General features: G+C 35.0%; 3 protein-coding genes across 6 annotated transcripts in view; 2 read left to right on the top strand and 1 right to left on the bottom strand.

The window, feature by feature from the left end:
- Positions 1 to 3,446, bottom strand: part of LOC106157169 (uncharacterized) — a 41,812-nt gene extending 38,366 nt beyond the window's left edge. Inside the window, exons 1-2 of one of the 3 annotated variants that reach the window (XM_013532696.2) lie at positions 3,244 to 3,446; positions 2,989 to 3,068 (exon numbers count right to left, since the gene is read on the bottom strand). The gene's annotated coding sequence lies outside the window, so the exon portion shown is untranslated. The remainder of the gene's footprint in view (positions 1 to 2,988; positions 3,069 to 3,243) is intronic. The other 2 variants (XM_087014299.1, XM_087014298.1) reach the window with 2 other exon arrangements.
- Positions 3,447 to 3,678: 232 nt separating this feature from the next.
- Positions 3,679 to 17,624, top strand: LOC106157191 (vacuolar protein sorting-associated protein 41 homolog). Of its 2 annotated transcripts, XM_087014297.1 has the most exons (26): positions 3,679 to 3,798; positions 5,163 to 5,225; positions 5,824 to 5,919; positions 6,283 to 6,366; positions 6,662 to 6,736; positions 7,234 to 7,368; positions 7,704 to 7,823; positions 8,109 to 8,176; positions 8,566 to 8,714; positions 8,875 to 8,966; positions 9,265 to 9,400; positions 9,585 to 9,700; positions 10,173 to 10,229; positions 10,505 to 10,648; positions 10,932 to 11,033; positions 11,783 to 11,910; positions 12,362 to 12,409; positions 12,920 to 13,058; positions 13,449 to 13,499; positions 13,707 to 13,899; positions 14,360 to 14,500; positions 15,227 to 15,363; positions 15,668 to 15,767; positions 16,032 to 16,076; positions 16,397 to 16,476; positions 17,088 to 17,624. In XM_087014297.1, the coding sequence occupies exons 1-26, from the start codon at positions 3,778 to 3,780 to the stop codon at positions 17,151 to 17,153; spliced, it is 2,586 nt and encodes an 861-aa protein (XP_086870423.1). In that variant the 5' UTR covers positions 3,679 to 3,777; the 3' UTR covers positions 17,154 to 17,624. The 2 variants fall into 2 exon arrangements, with proteins under 2 accessions (XP_086870423.1, XP_013388215.1); XM_013532761.2 differs by lacking the exons at positions 3,679 to 3,798; positions 5,163 to 5,225 and having other exon boundaries at positions 5,824 to 5,936.
- Positions 17,625 to 18,213: 589 nt separating this feature from the next.
- The window catches only part of LOC106157181 (serine/threonine-protein kinase 17A), a 71,512-nt gene continuing 68,468 nt past the window's right edge, over positions 18,214 to 21,257 (top strand). The window contains exon 1 of the mRNA XM_087014300.1: positions 18,214 to 18,956. Coding sequence (XP_086870426.1) covers positions 18,817 to 18,956 — 140 coding nt within the window. The 5' untranslated portion in view covers positions 18,214 to 18,816. The remainder of the gene's footprint in view (positions 18,957 to 21,257) is intronic.

Raw genomic sequence — 21,257 nt, forward strand, 5'->3', positions numbered from 1 at the left:
ATTTGACCAAAGAAATTATATAATATGTTCCAGTGCATTCAAGGTTGTAATTATCCAGCCAAGCTAAAATGCTGTCTCAGAAACAGCCCAGATGTTTTATCTTGGAATACAAGCTAACACAGTCACGACCCATTAAACAGGACACTTATGGTCTGGAAGACAGGTAACACAGTTTATAATGTACTTAATGGCAGAAATCCAATAAAGCCACATGTTGGAGAATTGAAATATGAACTCCCACAAGTGAACCCAGATATATTAAAACCATCAAAATGTAAACCTTCAAGGCCCTCAAGAGTCCATCTGTTTTCTCTAATTCTACACAATTCTCACATAAATTGCCAATCTTTTATAAATCAGCTTTCAGCTTTGTGTGTATATATCTGATTACTGTTTTTCACTGCCTTAATTTTCATCACTTTAACCTGCTCTATTTCTGTTACAAGTGCATATCTAAACTAAGTACATATCTCTGAAAATCAACCTATAGGGAAAATAATAATCTAACTTGCTGTAATACATTTCTATTATAGCCTAAAAGTTTCTTCCATCAGCCCTCAGGAACTCAGGGTACAGTTTAATTGTCACACCAGGGAAATTATAACCCATTTATGTTGAAACATTTCCCATTATGGCATAAAACACTCTTTATCAGCCCTCAGAAACTCAGGGTACAATTAGCTTGTCCCATAGGAAAAATCATATTATCCTATTGTGCCAACACATCCCTATTACGGCACAAAACAGTCTCTGCCATCCTTTGGCAATCCAGGGTAGTTAATTGTAATAACACAGTAATTAATTGTAATAATAAGTTTATTGAGCACTAAATGGTATGAAAACATTTGCAGGCTCACTAGACTACATTATTTACACAATATATAAAGGATATTCAATTATAACCCAGTTATGCCAACACATCTCATTAGGGCATAAAACACTCCTTATCATTCCTTGGAAACTCAGGGTACAGTTTAATTGTCCCACCTGGAAATTATAATCCCATTATGTTGACACATCCCCATTATGGCATAAAACAGTCTTTACCGTACCTTGGAAACTCAGGGTACAGTTTAATTGTCCCACCAGGGAAATTATAACCCTGTTATGTTGACACATCCCCATTATGGTATGCCAGAGATAAGCAACAGTTCATTTCCTTAACAATATTATAGCCAGACTCCCCTGTCACCTATATATCACTGTGCACTGATCTGGGGGAATTATACTTGGTTCATAGATAATGCAAATTTAGAATATTGATAGAAAGGAAGCACAGCTGTGCTTACCCCCCCCCCCCCCCCCCCTCTCCCTTGCACCCCACCCCACAGACATGTTATATGTATTAATATGAAAATTTTAGTTTTTTTATGAATGAAACTCAAAATAAATAAATAAATACCAACAAATTACAATTTACTATAGATACAATTTACTTCTGTGCTTGTCAAACCATCAAATAGGTGGAATATTTTGTCACTCTAACTTTATTGTCTGTACTACCTCGACTATTATCAAAAATAAATCCCAAGTGTCAAATAAAATAGGAATCCACATAAAAAAGAAGCCATATCTTTAAGCTTAGATATTACTGATATTAAGCAGTCATAAGATGTCTGGCTGGAAATGTGGCCAGGTAGCATATGTTAAGTTAAGCTGTCACAAGTTGTGTGGAAATGTTACCAGATAACACATATCAGACATGAGAATAGGTAAAAAAAAAATCTGAACAGATTTTATTGCAGATCTTGACGAATCTCAGGAACAATAAGAATTGACTTAAAAAACGCGGAATTCTGTTTCTGCGGAGAGATCATGTCTGACATGTTAAGTTGAGCTGTCACAAGTTGTGTGGAAATGTGACCAGATAGCACATATAAGTTAAGCTGCCACTAGTTGTGTGGAAATGTGACCAGGAAGCACATATATCTTAAGCTGCCACAAGTTGTGTGGAAATATGACCAGATGGCACATTCTAAGTTGAACTGCCACAAGTTGTGTGGAAATGGGACCAGAAAGCACTTTAGATGTTGCAAGCTGTATGAAAATATGAAAAGACAATCCACTGTTAGTGTCACTTTGGCAGGTTCTTTTTATCTCATTCATCAAGATCAGTCAATGGTAAAAAATGACATAAATTTATGAATCAAGTACTGGTATATCTTATTTTCTTCATCTGCTGTATCTGGTCTTTATCAAGAGCTTTTTTTTTTTTTTTTTTGTAAAATTCTAGATGATATTGCCAGTCTGCTTACTGTTTTTTCTTTTTTTATCAAACCTGAAATGTCATTCTGTAAAAGGTAAAACAAACACCAGGAGATCTTTGGCAAGAAACACTTCATCACAAGAATAATTTAGATGTTATTTAAAGTAATTGGTTGTTTACAATCGAATTGTGTTATAAACCTAAAATAAAATACAATCAGTACAAAATACTGGAAATAAAATACCACTGCATCATCTCATGTTGTAATCTATATATTTTTATCCAAGTACTATAAAGTCTAACTTTTTCTTTTAAATTATCTTTATTTTGCTTTAATTTTGATTTTATTTTCATATTCTAGAATTGTGCATTATATTTGACTTAATATATTTTTGATCCCAATTCTACATGGATAACTTCAAACTTCCATTCATATTACAATGCTTCATGTTTGTTTACCTTTTAGTTTTACAATGCAGAAGAAATATAAACAAGAGTGTAAACATAACCCAGCCATGTAAATAAACTTAGCATAAGAGCATGTGAAAATAGTGCATTATGATCAGGCATCCCAGTTTGTCCCAATGATGTAGAAACTGCTGGGTAGCAAACATGTGTACAAGCACTACTCACTGACACAATCAACAATCTGATCATCATACGCATTCTCAGCTGATTATGAATGCCAACCCATTTTATTTTTATAACCCACAACCGCGTTACCGCTTATAAATTATGCTAAATTTGACAGCTCTTCCCATGTCCAACACATCGTTACTCACTCGACGTCTAATGTTCGCTCGATTTCTCGCCGATTCTTCCCTCTGGCAAGCTCCTGTAGAACCAATCTGGTGAATTTTTCCTGCAAATCCCAGAGACCGGTTAAATGACAACAAAAGACCAGAAAACGCACATGTCTATTACCAGATAAATTATGATAATAAAATGATTAATATTTTAGTATTCTCAGTCAGTTACCCCTAATGCCGCCGGCGAATCAAGGAAGACAAGACGCAAGATTAAATTAGCCCACTTACGATACACGTCGGCAGATTTTTTCATCGAATCTTCAAGCACATTCTTTCGGTATAGAGTTTCAGCATTCGGTGGAAATTGAGAAATGCAAATGAGGTTTGGGAGAGGGACCATCCATTAGTTGTTATTTACCAAAATATGAATTGGTGAAAGTTTAAATATCTCTCAGAGCATAAAATTCACGGTTTATATAAATCATTACTGTGAAGCTTTTCATTATTTAAAATAATTTTAAAACATGGTCCTTTTTTAGTTGCAATATGCTCCAAGAAATTTGTCTCAGCATAATGAATGATCCACGACTTCCGCCGGAAAGCAATGGCAAGAAACAAAAAAGTCCCCTTACAGAACACAGACTTCTTATACAAAATCTTGGTGATTGTCCAAATACAATTATAGTACATAATCAAAAGACCATAATAATGCATAAATCTAAAAAATCAGGATATAAGAGGGAAAAATGGCGGATGAATTTTTATGGACGAGACAAATAGGTCATCGAGGTCTAACTAGGTCATTTGACGTCACGTGCAGCAATGGCCGAGAAAGAGCAGTTGGTTAGTATGCTAAAATATTTTAGGATATCATTTGTGTTTTAGAACGGTTCACTATGTACAAACTCATGTGACATTCAATCTGCTATACTGGTTGCTTTTCATTTCTACTTGGATCAAATAGATATTGATGTACGCCCTCTGTAATGACTCGCCGAGTCGATGAAGTTCGAATTGTTTACATATTCCTCATGCTAATTTCCAAGTTGTTTATTTCCTGATTACTGTTTTGTGGAAAATGTGATGACTGGCAATAAAGGAATACTTAAACGGTGTACTGGATATTCTATTACTATCCGAAAAAGTTCAGTTCTTTTAGCTTTGCCTGTTCTATTTAACCGAAGAGCGTCTTACAGTGACATTAGTTCCGTTCTATATAGCGTCCAGTTCCAGGATAAAACGTTGACTGGGGTAGTGCTAACACTAGCCAATTTAGCCAAATGCTAAAACTGACTGAAATTGGCTATACAAAAAAGGCTTGATTTGACATGTTTTAGCCAAATTATAACTATTTTGATAACAAATTAACAAAAATGTGGTGATTTGGCTAAGCAAAAAAAAATTGCTAACGCTACCCCAGGACACCCTGAGCTTCAGAGATAACTTGACACTAACCTCTTCACAATAGCCTATCTTCATCGTGTCAAGTTACCTCTGACGAAAATAGTTTGACCTAGTTTATATAAGCCAATCGAATCCAAGTTTCAAAATTTTTCACCAAAGTTTGGTGAAAACACTGATTGGTTGACCGTCAATCGGCAATCCTCGGCTGATTCTGCAAGCTCCATACTAACAACAAGGTTATTGTCGAGTGCGGAGACATCCGAGTAGTACCGAGTGCATAACCGTACACAAAGAAAGCATGGCGTCTCCTACGAGTGACTCCGTAAAATAATGTGTTAAGTTATCTCTTGATTCTTTGCAAAATATGAGTATATCGGAATTGAAACCAGAGCAGTTTGAGGCCCTGCATCATTATCTACTGAGGGATGATGTATTTTGCGTGCTGCCCACAGGTTACGGCAAGTCCCTGATATTCAGCCTTATCTTTGATTGGTCCGGATTTGAACAAAGCGCACTTTGACTCGTTCGCGTTCATTGGCTAGATCGTTCAATGAGTCATTGAGTGCGGGCTTTAAATTTGATTGGCGGGCGGCGGGGGCAATCGAATGTGGTCAGAGGTAACTTGACACGATGAAGGTAGGCTATAGTGAAGAGGTTAGTGTCAAGTTATCTCTGAAGCTCAGGGTGCCCCAGGATGACAAATATAGGAATGAAAAAAAAAAAAATTACACTTTGAGCTCATAAAATAATTTTTATTTTTGTTGTATGAAGTTACATAAGCAATGTTATGTATTTATTTTAAGCCTAGTGATGGTGGCTCCTCTGTAGAAGATGAAGGGAGCACAGAGGAGGAAGAGTCAGAGGAGGTACAGTTTTGGAAAGAAATATTGGCACTTTAGTAATATCCCCCATCACCATATAACTCTGTAAATTCCAATACCTTATTTAACTTAATTTGCATGGTGACTGTCTCCTCTACGTAAGTAAATGAGTTTGGCAAAATTATTTAATAATATATGAAAGAAAGATGAAAAATAAGTTGGTAAATTTCCCAAATTAATTTGTTGAAATAGCAGAGATGTTGATCAAAATTATCATCTAACTTAAGTTTGATTAGCATTGATGAGAGAGTTACAGGGTAAGGGGGGGGAGGGTACTGCAAAAGTACTAAAATCTTAATAAATGAAAAATGTAAAAAATGTAAAAATAGAAATAGATACATGTAAATGAGGGACAGAGGAGAAGTAGAAAGGTGAAGTTAAACATCCTTCTCTCCCCTTGCTTGGTATCCTGGATGTTTAGTAATAAACAAGCAGTTATAACCATGCCAAGACTTAACATTTCTTTCACATTGACTATAACAGTTGAAATGCTCACATTTTCTCTACTTTACTTCCATACAGTCTCAGATGATATTTATTTCACTATTTTGCTTCTGCCAATATACCTCTATCTCTGTGACAGGAAGTGGAACCAAAATTGAAGTATGAGAGAATCCAGAATGATCTTACAACCATTCTACAGAAAGAGGCTGCTAGTTGTATGGCAGTTCACCCAAAGGTAAAGCTATAGAAACGGTAAGGACTCCATCTTCTTAGTGGGGAAAATTATATTTTACTGCTACTGTATTTTTTATAATGAAAATCTTAAAGAGAGAACATTCCTATAAAGTTGTAGCAACAAAACTAAAAAGCAGCCTACCTAGGCTTATAGTTCTGTTCTATATAGAAAAAGAACCACGTGCTATAAGGAAAAATGAACTTTAATGATTCCAAAATTATGTAGCAGAAAGACAGATAATTTTCCTCATTGAAAAGATATAATTAATATATATGTTGAAATAACAGTAGAAACAACTTGACAGCACCAAGTTATATATTAATTGATATCTGTTATTTATTTGTTTATTGATTTTTCTTTCAGTTCTTAGCCCTAGGTACTCACTGGGGAGGAGTGTATATATTAGATCACAGTGGTAACAACATCAGAAACAAGGAGAGGAATCCAGTAAGTTAATGTCTAAGTTTAACTCTGAATTTTGAATTCAATTCAAGTATTGACTGATTGTCTCCATCAAGAGATGTGACGTACCAAGAAACAATTCTCTTCTGTATGTTCATGGGAATTCACTAGACTTCTGTTTTTTGATTATTCTCATTTTATTTATCTTGTTACTTAAGTTATTCAAATAAATAAATAAATAAATAAATAAATAAATAGATAAATATTATAAAAAATAAAAATAATAAGAATGAAAGAAAACTGAATATTATACATTTAGTTTTTTTTTTTTACTTTTCAGCATTCCACCACAGTGAACCAAATCAGCATAGACAGCAACGGAGACTACATGGCTAGCTGTTCAGATGATGGCAGGGTACGTGGTACGGTAATGGCTCTGTCATTTCAACAGGAAAAAATTATCAGTTTTTCATATATACATTAATATTTGGAATCATTAAAAATGCATTTCTGTGTTGCGTGCTTTTAATGTATAGAATAAAACTATTTGGTAGTCTGCTTTATTACTTAAAAAGGTACAGTATCTGTAAAATTCATTATTTTCCTTGTTGAAGTGATCAAGCCATTACCATAGATTAAAAGTAAAATATTTAGAATTTTTCTTTGACCCTATTTAGCCAAACAACTCCTAAAGATTTATGTGTTAAAAATTCTGGTATCTGGTAATGACTAAGTTTAAAGTTAATGGTACATTCCATGGGTCTTTAAATCCCAAAAATGCTTATTTTTTGCCATCAACAGCTTCTTATGAAGTCTTTCATACACCATGCAGAGTTTACAGTATCATTTCCCTCTTTCTTTATTTCTTCTTTCTATATACATATACTTGGTTGAATCTTATATTCCCATCAGGTTGTCATCATAGGCCTGTATGGCTCAGACAATAATCAAGAGTTCCAGTTTGATCGTCCAATCAAAGCCGTGTCCCTGGACCCAGGATTTTACCGCCCTAACATGGGGCGACAGTACGTCACTGGAGACGAGAAGGTAAGAAGGATGGGGGGGACAACAGACTTCACTGATCAGATAGTGTAGACACTGGTGTTTGTCTGGAGGGTGTTTGATTCATCTTAAATTGTAGGTGTAATACTGCCATTTTGCTTCATCTAACGACATTGAAAAATGTAGTTATTGATGAAATAAAGACACTCAGCCAGCCCCTGTCACCCACCCTGTCGGCTCTTATATATTTGCTAGTTGAATAAGCTCCCCCCCCCCCCCCCAGATAAAACATACATACCCTGCCCCCTGTGGATATGCCAGTGTACTTAATACAGTGATATTTGCACCCAACAAACACAACAAAATGTTCATTCTTCCAGCTCACTCTTCATGAGAAAGGTTTCCTGAGTCGACACAAGACAACCATACTTCATGATGGGGAAGGTCCTATTAGGAATATCAAGTGGAGGTCATACTTCATTGCATGGACAAATGATAGGGTGAGTTACCAATAAAAGAGCACTTGGAAATATCTTGTTATTATTTTTTATTATCTACAATTGGCTGAATAATATTCAAATAAAATGATTACTATAAATTTATTTCTATATATTATTGCAATTTCTTTTCATTAATTATTTTTAATTTTATATTTAGGGTTTGAAAATGACAAGGACAGGTGAATGAATCACACCAATGCAGATTTTAAAATTAAAATATTTATATATTGTCAATAGATATTTTTATCTCATTGTCTTTTATTTGATTTGATTCATTTTATCAAGGGTATTAAAGTATATGACATGAGCACCAAGCAAAGAATCACATACATCCAGAAAGACATTGATAAGAGGTAAATATATTATATAAAGGTTACAGAACACATTTTCATTTGAGTGCCAATATCTCACGAGTTTTTCGTATCCTCATCTGTTTTCAGTTAGATTGTTGGGAATGGAAAGCCTGTATAAAACAGGTTCTTCAACACACTTGTTGTCAAACATGCACAATAAAAGAAGGAGTATAGAAAATTGTATTCATGTTTACTAGACCTTGTCAGTGCATCTGTGTTGTTTGATGACAGTTTTTGGCTCCCCCCTTTCTCTCCCTCTCTCTCTTAGAAACCCTAATAAACTTAAGTAAATATTCATGGTATAAGTTTATGGCTGTCTTCCTTTTACCAAATCATTTTGTTTGACCTATTTTACAATCAATAACAGCAGTGCCATTTACTATTTCTAGCCTCCGCTCAGAAATCTACCGCTGTCATTTGAGCTGGAAGGATGATAGAACTCTTTTGATTGGCTGGGCTGACAAGGTCAAAATTTGCGTCATTCGGGAAAGGGACAGGAATGATGTCCGAGACCTGCCTAGTCGATATGTAGAAATAGGTGATAGCTGGGCATAGTGATGTATTTTTGTATACAGTAGAGGCAAAATTTCTTTGTAAGTAGCATGACTTAGATTGAAGATAAATAATGTGTGTTAGACCTTTTCATTATAGTAAAGTTTAATTTTGTTAGATATTTAACAATTTCTCTTTGTATTCAGTGGCCATGTTTGATACAGATTTCTACATCTGTGGTATCGCACCAATGGCGGACAAGCTAGTGTTGTTGACATATGAGAAAGAAGAAGTAACTGTGAGTGATAGTTTGATAATTGGTGTATTTCTCTTAATGTGCCCAATGTTTTTATCTTTAAGCTGGACAATTTTGATGGATTTTTATTAAAATTTTTGTTCATTTTAATTATTAAATAAATGTTGCTCAGAATTTCAAAAGATGATAACATCTTCAAAAAATTTATGCATATAATGGCAGAAGGTTTCTGTCAGATCCCATCAGAAAAGAATTTAGAACAGAGCAAGCTGTTTCAAAACAAGTCTGTATCTTTGTCTATAAGACTTAATAACACTGAAGATACTGAAACTATTTTTAGGAGGGAGGCAAAGTGGTGGCAAACAGGCCCCACCTCCAAGTGATTGACCCCAAAGTTGACAGCTACGAGGAGATCTCCGATGATGCTCTTTCCATACGTGGATTCCAGGAGTATAGATGTAGTGATTACCATTTAGGTGAGAAGGTCATGTGTGGGGAAATTCTGGCTGTTGTTATGCTAGATGTGATTGTGCTAGACGTGACAATTTGGGGGGGGGGGGGGGGGAGGGGGTGATTGTTTTAGAAAATTTGCAAAGGGGTGTACAGATTTGCCTGCTTTTATATACTTGTCCTAAGTTTTGTTTCTGTTTTATTTAACAGAGTCTATAATAGAAGAGAACCTGTTCTATATCATTAGTCCTAAAGATGTGGTAGTGGCAAAACCAAGGGATCTGGATGACCATTTGGATTGGTTACTACAACATGAAATGTATGAGGTGTGTGTAAAGTAAAGTATTACTGCTAATCGTGGATATTGGGATCATCATAGAGAGAGAGCGATGCAACCTTATATACATGCTTTGTGTAATAGAGCTTTCTGCATTTTTCCTTTGCAAAGCATCATGAACAAAGCCACAAAGTTTCCCTGACTTTCCCCCAAGTACTTTACGTTACAAAGCAGCGTGCCAGACATTTAAGTTGCTTTAACTGAATGCAATTTAGCTAAATTCCCCAAGGAGTTAGATTGATCCAGTTAGTGTTATGAGGTTGTAGGAATGCTCCCAAAAAGACAGGCTAATCTTGCTGTCTGGATATGCCTTTGGTACACACAGAAAATGTCTTCATGTTCATCACTTATGTGTTTTATACCTTGTGTTAAAGTAACACTGAGATAGCAGATTATTCTTAAGGTTTACCTTTGAGTTAACAACCCAGTGTATTAAAAAAAATGTTTTGTTATTTTTTCAGGAGGCCATGGAAGATGCATCAAAGAACAGCAGAGAGTTGAAGAGAAACTCATATCAGGTGGTGTGCCATGGTTTTAGACAGAATTTAAGATTTAAATGTCAAAGTATTCTTGATAAAATTAATAGTTTTCCTAGGGTCAAGTTTTATTAGTGTCTTGATATAGACCTAATATAGGGAGGTGGGTTGACATGAAAAGTAACCCAACTCTCTATAGCTTCTTTTTCTCTGACACAGCCATGTAACAGAAATGATACAGTTTACCATAAAAAAAAGTTTTAAAATGTGGTTGGATTTATGTTGGTGATAAAAATTTCTCTCTCTCTTTCTATCAGGAAATAGGCAGACTGTACCTGATGCATCTTCTTGAAGAGAGAGAGTTTGAGGAGGCGGCCAAGCTCTGTGTGAAGATTCTCGGGAAGAGCAAGGAAGCTTGGGAGGATGCCATATACAAGTTTGCTCAGAGTAGACAACTTAGGGTGAGATAAAAATATTGAAAATATGAATGTTTTTTTTTTCTTTGTGAATATTTTTTTCTTACCTGCCTTGAGACAATACTTCAATATGCACAGGTGATTTTGATGCCATTTGTAAATTTTGATTTAATATGAAAGAATTATGGAAATATGACATTGTTCATTTGTCAATCGAACTTAAAAAGTTCAACAAATTTAAGAAGTTTACAAACTGCCGTTTAAGCATACTTCAGTTAACACAGTCACCCCAGCCCCAACTGACATAATGGTGTCTATATATATCCAGGTCATAGCTCCATACATCCCCACAGGGAGGGGACAAGATGTCAAACTCAGTGAACCTATATATGAGATGGTGCTTAATGATTTCTTACAGTCAGATTATGAGGTAGGACAGTCAAGATGTGTGTGTGCGTGTGTATGCATGTTTGTAATTTGTTCATCAATATGTTATATGTGTTTATGTTTGTATGTGTGTTTGCATGTCAAATTGATTCATTTTCATATTACAATATGATATATCATACTGCTATAGGTCTATCAGAATTGAATATACTTCAAAGTAAGGTGGAGAAAACACTTAAATGATCTGAAATTGCCCTAGATTTGGTGATTATACTTTCATATCCGGCTCAATGGAGTGACACATATACCTCTACTGTCTCAGTTTGAATATCTCTTAACTTAAAAGGATAATAACTCTTCGTTTTGTCAAAAAAATTAATTTTCCTGGAGTAAACAACAATTTTCCCATACTTACCAATGGTTAATGAATCCATTTTTACATTCGAAGTTAGACCCTGGTTTTTTTCTAAAAAGTTTTTTTTTTTTCTGTAATAATCTCTCTTAAGAGATAATTACAGAGTATAGCCATCAATGGAGGTCACGTGGTCTAAAGACAAGCTCAGATATCAGAATAATAGCTATAACTGCCAGTTATCTTGTACAACAGAATATATAATATTTCTATGAGTTGTTCACAATGATTTTATTGTGAAATATAGATCTCATACAAAGAGTCATTATCCCTTTAACAACCTCTGTCAACAGAACCAGTAAAATATTTATCTGTAAATTTTATACAGATTTTTATTTATTTTTGATGTCTTGGATTTTCATGATATCTTAATGTTTCAGGGTTTCAAACGGCGTATCAAGGAGTGGCCGCTGGGTCTGTACAACAATCAGGTGCTGGTAAATGCTGTCCTTGACCGGCTGGACAGTGACGAGACCAATATCACTCTACTGGAGTGTCTGGGAGAACTGTAAGTATTGTTGTATTTCAGATTATTAGAAAATGGAGCCTTTATGAAAGTTTTTACTGGATTTTATTACATGGGGAACCTCAGCTGAAAAAAAATGGGGGTATTTCAAGTCACAGTGTTATAGGTGGAATGGGGGTGGAGACGACAATTTTCATGTAGATACTGGTACTTTATATCAAGAACACGCAAAAGTGTTACAACCAGAAACATTAATTTCATCATATAAAACACTGATGAGACTTTTCCGACTTTTGTCAGAATTCTGCCTTTTCAGGGTCATTTGGGTTATTCTTATGAAAGGTGTACCCTGAACCCCCGGCCAATTTTCCTACTTTTTCAGTAAAGACTGGTCTCATCCCTGATATATGACTGTGATAACATGAGATTTCATCTGATGCAACCATGAGTCATTCATCATTACGCTGAAATGTATCTCAATATCTCATTCCAGTTATACCAATGCCAGGCAGTTTGACAAGTCTTTGGCAATATTTCTCAGGTAGAGAATAAGTGTAGTACAGTTTTCATTGAGTACATCATTGTGGAACCAAAATAAGTCTTAATGTGATTTGTAAATTGATTCATTTTACCCAGAATTTGGTTTTGCATAATAAAGAGTGATATATTTGTCATAAATACTATACTATACTGCAGGGGCGGATTTAGGCCGTCTTCTGGGTCTTCCGGAAGACGGTCAGATTTTCAAGTTTACATTGACGGGTATCCAATTTTTCATGTTGGAAGATGGTCAAAATTGAAGGATGAATCAACAAAGATAATTTGGAAGACTGTCAGTAAATAGCTCTGGATCCGCCCCTGTACTGATATGTTATATAAATGTAACACATTGTCAGCTTTTACCCATCTCAATTAAGTGTACAATACATGCCTAAGTCAGTGATTCAAAAACAAAACCTCTTTTATTCTAAAATTGAGAAGATAAATGAATCAAAACCTTTCTGTCATTACTTAAACCTGTCCTATCCTCACTCTTCTAACCATATTCCAGGTTACAGCATCCAGAGGTTTTCCAGCTAATTCACAAACATAACCTGTTTGACTCCATCGCTGACAAGATTGTCATGTTGATGAAGTTTAACAGAGAGAAGGCAGTCGAGATGTTTCTGGACAACATGGACAAAGTGCCGGTCAGTTTCAGACAACACAACTGAAATATATATATATATATATATATATATATATATATATAGAGAGAGAGAGAGAGAGAGAGAGGGAGAGAGAGAGAGAGAGAGATACTTACATTAAAAAAGTTTTAATATCATATACTTGAGTGTCCTGTAAAATTGTAAGGTCGGCAATAGGTTAAAATTTTTATTTATGCAAAATATGACTTGATGACTTACCTCCTATTTTATGTTCTGACTTTTAGGAAGAACGAAATTGAGAGAAAAATATAAATGTGTGATTTATTTGATTTAAAATATTTAAATGATATTGTTAGTTTGGTATTTTTTCAAGCAAAATGTCAACCATTATTGTGTTTTGATTTTTTCCATGTAATATTCCTCTTTGTTCAGATCAAGGAAGTTGTACATCAGCTGGAGAAAACACCTGAACTTCTTCATGTGGTGAGTGAAGTACAGTTTTTAAAAATTATTTTTATGCATGCTGCATTCAGGAACAAGTTCACTACTAATCAAGTTTATCACCTACTCAGTTTTATCACATAAAAGAGTGTGTCCATGTTTTATTAAAACCATTTACACCAGGAACAATTTCTGAAAAAAAAAGAAGGAAAAAAAAAAACTTGACCTAGTTTTGTGACCTACTTTCAGTACCTGGACAGGCTGTTCCAGAAGGACCACCACATTGGTCAAGAGTTCCATGCACTGCAAGTCAAACTGTATGCCGAGTACGACCGGTCAAAACTGCTGTCCTTCCTGCGTAGCAGCAACTACTACCCTCTCCAGAAAGCCCTAGAGGAGTGCCAACAGAGACAGCTCTACCCTGAGATGGTGTTCCTGCTTGGTAAGACAGGGAGAGAGAGAGAGTGAAAAGAAATCATCAAATAATACTGCAATTTGAGAAAATTAAATACGTTGTTAAAAAATGTTTTCTAGTGAAAAGTGTCATCCATATTCGATTGTGCTAGTTGCTAGTAATGTGTATTCTCGGAGGGACATATTATGTTATCTGAACTAGGAGATGACTGCTACTAAACCAGATTTTACCCTCAATTTTTGAGCCCAGTGGTCATACTGAAACTGACAGACTACAGAATAGACTGAATCAATTTAAATTAAACCAAAAAATGAGTTCTGTCATTTTACATAGCATGGAGAAATGATTTATATCACATGCTAACATCTGATGATCCACTTGAACTAGTACCTTAGAAAAATCCCACATTTTGACTAGTCTGGTTCTTAATATACTGGTCAACTGACTGGCACCAGTGAGTAAAAAGTGTCCAACTTGTTTCTTTAAGGTCGTATGGGGAACACCAAGCAGGCTCTGATGCTGATCACGCGAGAGCTGGGAGATGTCAGCCAAGCTATAGAGTTCTGTAAGGAACACAATGACCAGGACCTGTGGGATGACTTGATAGATTTCTCCATTGGGAAACCTTGTAAGTATTATGGCAATGGCTCTATCGTTCCAACCGGAAAAGTTGTGAATTTTGCAGATATTGTACGTTTTAAGTAAAAAATTCTTGAAATTAGAATGTTACTGTGGAGTGGAAGCAACACAATTGAAATGCAGACTACTTGATAGATCTGGCCCCCGTAACTCGAAAGCATCGCGCATTGTGACCGAGCGCAAGCATCTCGATTCCATAACTCGTCCATACTCGCCCCATATAATACAATGTAGCCTGTGATAAAGATGTGATAAAGCTATTCGCAATGCGCAATGCCTTCGAGTTACGGGGCCCTGTTCTATATGGTAATAGCACCAAAATGCCACATAGAAATGTACTTTAAATGATTTCATAATTATGTAGCTGAAAAATTGATAACTTCTCCTGGTTGTATTATTATTATTATTAGTGTTATTATTATTGTCATGAAGGTTAATGAATTCACAAATTTGGTAGCTAATGTTTCTTTATTGAAGTACAAAAGCACTTTCCCTTTTTATCACCTGGGTAGCTTTGAATAAAGTAATAGCTACAAATACCTAGCTTTTAAAAAAAGAACCAACTTCAGATAATGATATCCAATTTTGGCCAAATTGAATTTTTAACTAAATCAATGTCTAAAAAAAAATCAGGAAATAAATCATCAAGCTTATGTGTGTGTTATGAGCTTTAATGTCTTATTCACTGAATTAAGTTGTTTTATTTCCATTCCAGTGTTCATCAAGGGATTATTGAACAACATAGGGACTCACGTGGACCCCATCATCCTGATTAAAAAGATCCGAGAAGGCATGGAAATCCCAGGGCTACGAGATTCCCTGGTCAAGATTCTTCATGATTACAATTTACAGGTAAATACTGGAGGATAGGGGCGCTTTATAGAAATGAACAGGTGAAAAATACACCAGGTGACCAAAATATCATATTGAGTTAATACAGAAAGACGTGAAAAATATACTGAAGTGAGGAAAAATTATTGCAAATGTCTCTTTAAGATAATGCTAGATGAAAAAGCGTTTCTGGAGTAAAAGCTCTTGGTAGCTACATGCTACAGAAGACAAAGGGGAGGGCGGGAGCATAAGAGTATGACAGATAGCTTGGAAACTGCTTCCTTTTGATAACTTTTAAGTTTTGATATGGATATAAATGTTTTAGATGTCATTGAGAGAGGGGTGTCAGAAGATTCTGGTGAAAGATTGTTATGGTTTATTGGAGCGTCTTGTCAAAACACAGAGAAGAGGAATATGTGTGGACAGTGAGTTATCTTTACTATAATTAGAAACTTAAAAAAATACTACCCAAATAGTCTTTCTTATTAAGCGTTACTGAAGCATAAATGGATACATAAAAAAAACTTTTTAAGAATATTACACAAATGGTCTTATTTAGTGTCATTGGAAGCATAAATAGATACAAAACAAGTCCTAATTTACCCAAAAATATTTCCTTACATTTTTGCCTTGACTAGTTTCTCATTATATATATTAGAAAAAAATGAGAGAATTTCATGTGATTTCAGGTGAACTGAAGTGCCAGACTTGTCACAACACAATACTAGTCAGAGGTAGGCATCTGTTTGGTTGGAATTTATTACAGATCAACATTTTTCCACTTTAAGATTAAAAAGAATATATTAACATTTGTTTTTTAGTTATGGTCAATGTTATCATGAAGGAAAATGTGAACTTTATCATAAATTAACATTGATAAAAATTGTATAATTGTATAATTTCAATTTATATAATTTATAAAAATTTAAATGGTAACAGATATTTTATTAATTTTTATTCAAATTTTATTTAAACTGACAGTTAACATGGTTATAAATACATAATCAGCTGTAAGTGGGAAAGAAATAATGATATATTTATTTTTTAATTCCAGACATGCGGTTTGCTAGTGATGTTGTTATTTTCTACTGTCGCCATGCATTCCATGAAGATTGTCTTCCAGCAAATGCCACTGTACGTTCTTTCAATATCTCACTGCAAAAATTTGGTACAGATATGTTTAAAGCAAGAACTTTTTTCTCTCAATTATTTAAGAATTTTCCTGGAGTAATTCAATTTTCTTCCATTTTAACATTTAACTTGCTTTTTATCATATGAAAAAAAGTATTAAATCAGAGATGTTGCAATTATTTCATTAATTAAAAAAAAAGACATGTAAATTCATTTTCAAAAATCTTGCTAATTCCTCAAGTAAAAGCTTAAAAAAGCTTAAAAACAGTAGTTCTGCAGTGTGGTTGGAGTGACTTGTTGAACTGATTGTGGTTGGTGTGATTTCAACACATTGCATGGATGAGACAAAACACAATCGTTGCCTTTAAGGCAATATTGTTCCACACCTTTCCTTTTGAATTTGACCAATTAAAAAGCCTGATACATAGAAAAAAGAAATTAATAATGTTTTTGAGTTTTTTCTTCAGGAAAAAAAAACATTTTTTTCTTTTAATATAATCCTTTTCTTTTCTCTTTTGAAAAAATATTTTATTACTCATGTTGAGCCTGTTAGCAGATTTTTCCCAATGAATAAAATATTGTTGGAACTTAAAGTTTCAAAATGTCCGTTTCAGGAAAACTGCAGTATCTGTAATGCCCAGAGGAGAGGTCCTGGCAGCACCATCACATTCAGGAAATGACCAGCATGAGTGACATTGCTTGACCAACTTGATGGACATTGTTAAACCATAATAATGGACAGAATTTAACCAACATGATGGATGTGGCTTGGGCAACATAATGGGAAAGGCATGATTGATTTATCTCATGTATATCTGATCCTCACTTGATTGATTTTTCTATTACTTGTACAAAACAGAAAATTAAGCTGAGATCTTTAATTTTAAAGACTGCTTTATGTACAGTTAAAGGTCATGTTCACAGCTGTTTACAAGAGGGTGGAAACTTAAATTTAAATTTTTGGGCACAGTTTAAATGATGCTGTGTGACTTGTTTTCTATTATTTAATGATATACTGGTGGTCATACCACACACAAACAAACTGAAAGAAATTATGTAATCAAACTTGGGTCATTGATTGTTATTGTCAGCAACTACATTTTCAGTTGTAATATCTTGATATATGTAAATAAAATGAATTATTGATGTCATTGCTTGGTGTTTTTTAAATCTTACTTTACATGTGAGTGGTATGTACAATTTAAATTAAGATATTGATTATCGGTGTTTAACTAGGGTGGTCAGTTTTAAGTATTTTCTTGAATAATGCCCATTAAAAAAAGCTTACGATAGAAAGGAAGTTGACAAAGAATATTTACCAGCATATTAAAAAGTACTTTTACCTTGTAGTGCCCCCCCTCCACACACACAGACACACACACAGACCAGCTTTTTTTTTTTTTTTTTTTTTTTTTTTTTTTTTTTTTTTTTTTTTAGGAAGGACAGTTTATTGGGTTTTAGTTTTCTGTAATAAAATGCGTATTGTTTTTTGCCTTGCCGTGAGAGGGCAGCACATATTAAAATGAATGATTGTTGACCAAGAGAAGACGACATTAAATAAATTGTTGTTCAATTTGCAATTCCTGGTTCTCTATCACAATATAAACATAGCTATCTTTTTAATGACTGCTAAATGTTCTTAATCATACTGCTGAAAGGGCATCGAGGCAACTGATAACGAGAGCAAACAGAAAAGTTTGAAAAGGACGGAAGGTTCAGAGAGAGGTCAAATTGTGACGTCAGAGGTCATCAAACCGCTCCATTCATTCATGATGCAGCACACAGGAATTTTGTGGCCGAGCGAAAGAAGGTAGTTCAACAAAACTGCGGGAAATTAACAAGCTTATAAACGCTCAACGCATCAAGGAAGTTAGGTTGTACTGATTTTGATTACCAAGCAGGTTGATATTGGATACCTGACGGGAAATTTGTGCGCGAGGTGTCGGACTCCGGTGACAAATTCATAACTGCCATTTGAAGTTTTGCACCGATTCGAGTTTGTCATTAGAGGGGATAAGCAGTTATCTGCGTTCATAAAATTATCTTCACATATCTCACATTTATAATGTGACCTAACCGTTTCTGGTCGACGTCATTCTGTTTAAATCTGAATTATCATCAGCACGAGCGAGGAATTAATTGTGGACAATCAGACTGCACTGGTGACAGATCGTGATAATAAGGCCGAAAATATTCAATTTTTTTCACACGGTCTTTTTAACTTGGTCAGAACGGGTAAAAAGTTGGATCAAGCAACACAACCTTCTTGTGTCACACCAACAGACACAGAGAGGGTCGCAGTGAAGGGACACCAGTGAATTTTACCACATTTGTGGGCCAACGATGAACAGTGTCGAACTGAATAATATTTTGGATAGATTACTGAATTTGAGAATGATGCCTGCGGGAGAACACAAACTCAACTGTGACATCAGGCAAGAGCCCCTAACAGAGAGATTTACCATAGAGGGCGAGATCGGAAGGTAGGTGGACATTTGAATTCACAACATTTTATACATTCTTAACATTAGATTTTTGCTGTCTAGACTGGTTACTAATATATGCTGTCACGTATGAAAGAGGCATGAATAAATTGAATTGTCTTAAAGTTGCTGTTGTCATTGATTCTGCCTAACTGGACTGTAGTTTCATGGTGAACTACAAAATAACTGATTTATCTTTGTATAAGGTATGTGTGTGTGATAGAGAGAGAGAGATAACATAAACCTCAAAAACATATCATTTTAAGATAGCCTCAGTTGTGACTGGTAGAGTTTTAGTAAACTTTGTTGAAGATTCCGGAAGTTTTTATGTACAGCTGTAGCCTGAAGAGGTATCTGCAGCCTGGAGGCCAGATAAAGATGTATTCACATAACATATTTCTAAACAGAAAACTAGAGCGGAAATCAATATATTACTGGTATATTTGTGTGCTTTGCCAAAATGTCTGATACACAAGAGTTACAGCAAAAAAAAAAAAAAAAAATACTTTTTATGTGTTTATTATATATTCAGCGATGTGAAGACAAATGAGCACCTTGTTTAATGGTTGTTTGTGTTGATCAACAAGTATGCAGACATATTCAGTGTCAACATGTTGATGCTGTACTAGGTGTTGTTTACCTGTATGGGGCAAGATTTATATCTGGAGGTATATTGGGTTATACAATATATATTCTGACAGAGGGGAGGCTACAAATTGATGATACAGTGCCCTTGTTTGATTTGGATTTCATTTACACAACATCCTTGAATAAGGGTAATACCGTTTTATATCCCTGGTAGCTCTCATCATAGTGAAAGTCAGACCGCAAGTGTGGCAACGAGGTCTGTGTCTACTATTAAGTGTGAAAATACTCCGGAAGCTGATGGTGGTTTTACAAACCTTTCTCATCACACTATTAACACTCCCCACACTAGTCTGCGGTGTGGGATATGGCCAGTAGTTTGGTGGTCTGAAAGCCCCGTCTGAAAGTGACTCAGTCCATAACTTGTAGAAATGCCAGCAGTTTTTTTTTTTTTTTTCTGAATTGAAATGGGTTTGGAGAAACTGTGGAATTAAACACTTGTCAACTGTCATTTTCAATCCATTCAAAATTTTTTATTTGAATTTTTTTGTCTTTTATTGCTCAAAGAAAACAGAGATATTCTGAACTGATCCCAGATTTTGTTGTTATGAGGGACATAACCTTCTTCAGAAACCTCAAATAGATCTTTAAATGTGTTAAGTAGTCATAAGTTTGTACTAAAGTGGCCAAATGGCTGCTGGGTTATTTAAATGACATTGTAAAGCTTGTCTGAATAATACTTTATCATGTCTGCTTTATTTCTTTCAGAAGAAAAGAGATATTCTTTATAAAAAATGATGCTACATGTGCTTTAACCTTTTGGTTAACAATACATTTGTAAATACTTAGGAGTTGTAACTTACTAAGTGTATATTACTTTGCCAAAAGTATTGTTTTTCTCTTCTCACCAAAATAATAATGAAAATAATGGCGACATTATGGGATAAAACTATAATCAGTTAAGTGGAAAAAGAAAGACAGAAGAAAAGAAAAAAAGTTATTTTGGCAGTTCACAGCTGTTCTGATAGAGTACCAGCATGTTCCAAGAATCCTCAGAATACCCATGAACACTGAAAATGGCAGCCGCTTTCCTTATTTTGTGTGTGGTTGCCAGACATTGCCTACCCTTCAAATAGAATGTGGAATTCTCAGGATTTTCGTGATACCATTGGTCACTCTGCTCTATGCTTGGTGGCCATACGCTGTTTGCCCTTTATATGTAATAAAGAATTCCCAGAATTTCTGTGAGTCCATTGCCTTGTTCCTCTGGTGGCCAGAATCATATGTAATAAAGATTTCCGAGAATTTCTCTGAGTCCGTTGGTCATTTGGCTCTGTGCTTGGTGGCCAGACGCTGCTTACTCTTCATTTGTAGTGAAGAATTCACAGAATTTCTGGGAATATTTCCACCACTTCTCCTTGGCCAGACAGCCAGACACTGCCTTGCCCTTTAGGTGTTATGCTGAACTCTCAGAATTTCTGTGAATTCCAGTGGTCAGTCTGACTTTTCACCTGGGGATCATTTGTCTTTACCCTTAAAATAGAGGCTAATGGCTCCAAGATAACCTCTCAGACATTTTCCTGAGCCAGCCCTGGCAACCCTGTTCACCTGCATTCCTCTGGTACCATCAGAATACTCCATTGTGGTGAAAAGTTGCTGGATATTAATGTGATTTTTGCTTATAATTTGCAGTACAATACAATACCCATGTGTTAT

This window comes from Lingula anatina, chromosome 5 (assembly GCF_051362555.1).
Source record: "Lingula anatina isolate TDL-2025a chromosome 5, LinAna3.0, whole genome shotgun sequence".
NCBI lineage: Eukaryota > Metazoa > Brachiopoda > Lingulata > Lingulida > Lingulidae > Lingula > Lingula anatina.

What these genes read in the sequence shown, in the direction of transcription:
- LOC106157191 (XM_087014297.1), top strand. Translation starts at nt 3,778, where the DNA reads ATGGCCGAGAAAGAGCAGTTG. An exon ending in ACGTCACTGGAGACGAGAAG is followed by an intron (nt 7,369 to 7,703) that starts GTAAGAAGGATG and finishes TCATTCTTCCAG; the next exon opens with CTCACTCTTCATGAGAAAGG. An exon ending in GTCTTCCAGCAAATGCCACT is followed by an intron (nt 16,477 to 17,087) that starts GTACGTTCTTTC and finishes TGTCCGTTTCAG; the next exon opens with GAAAACTGCAGTATCTGTAA.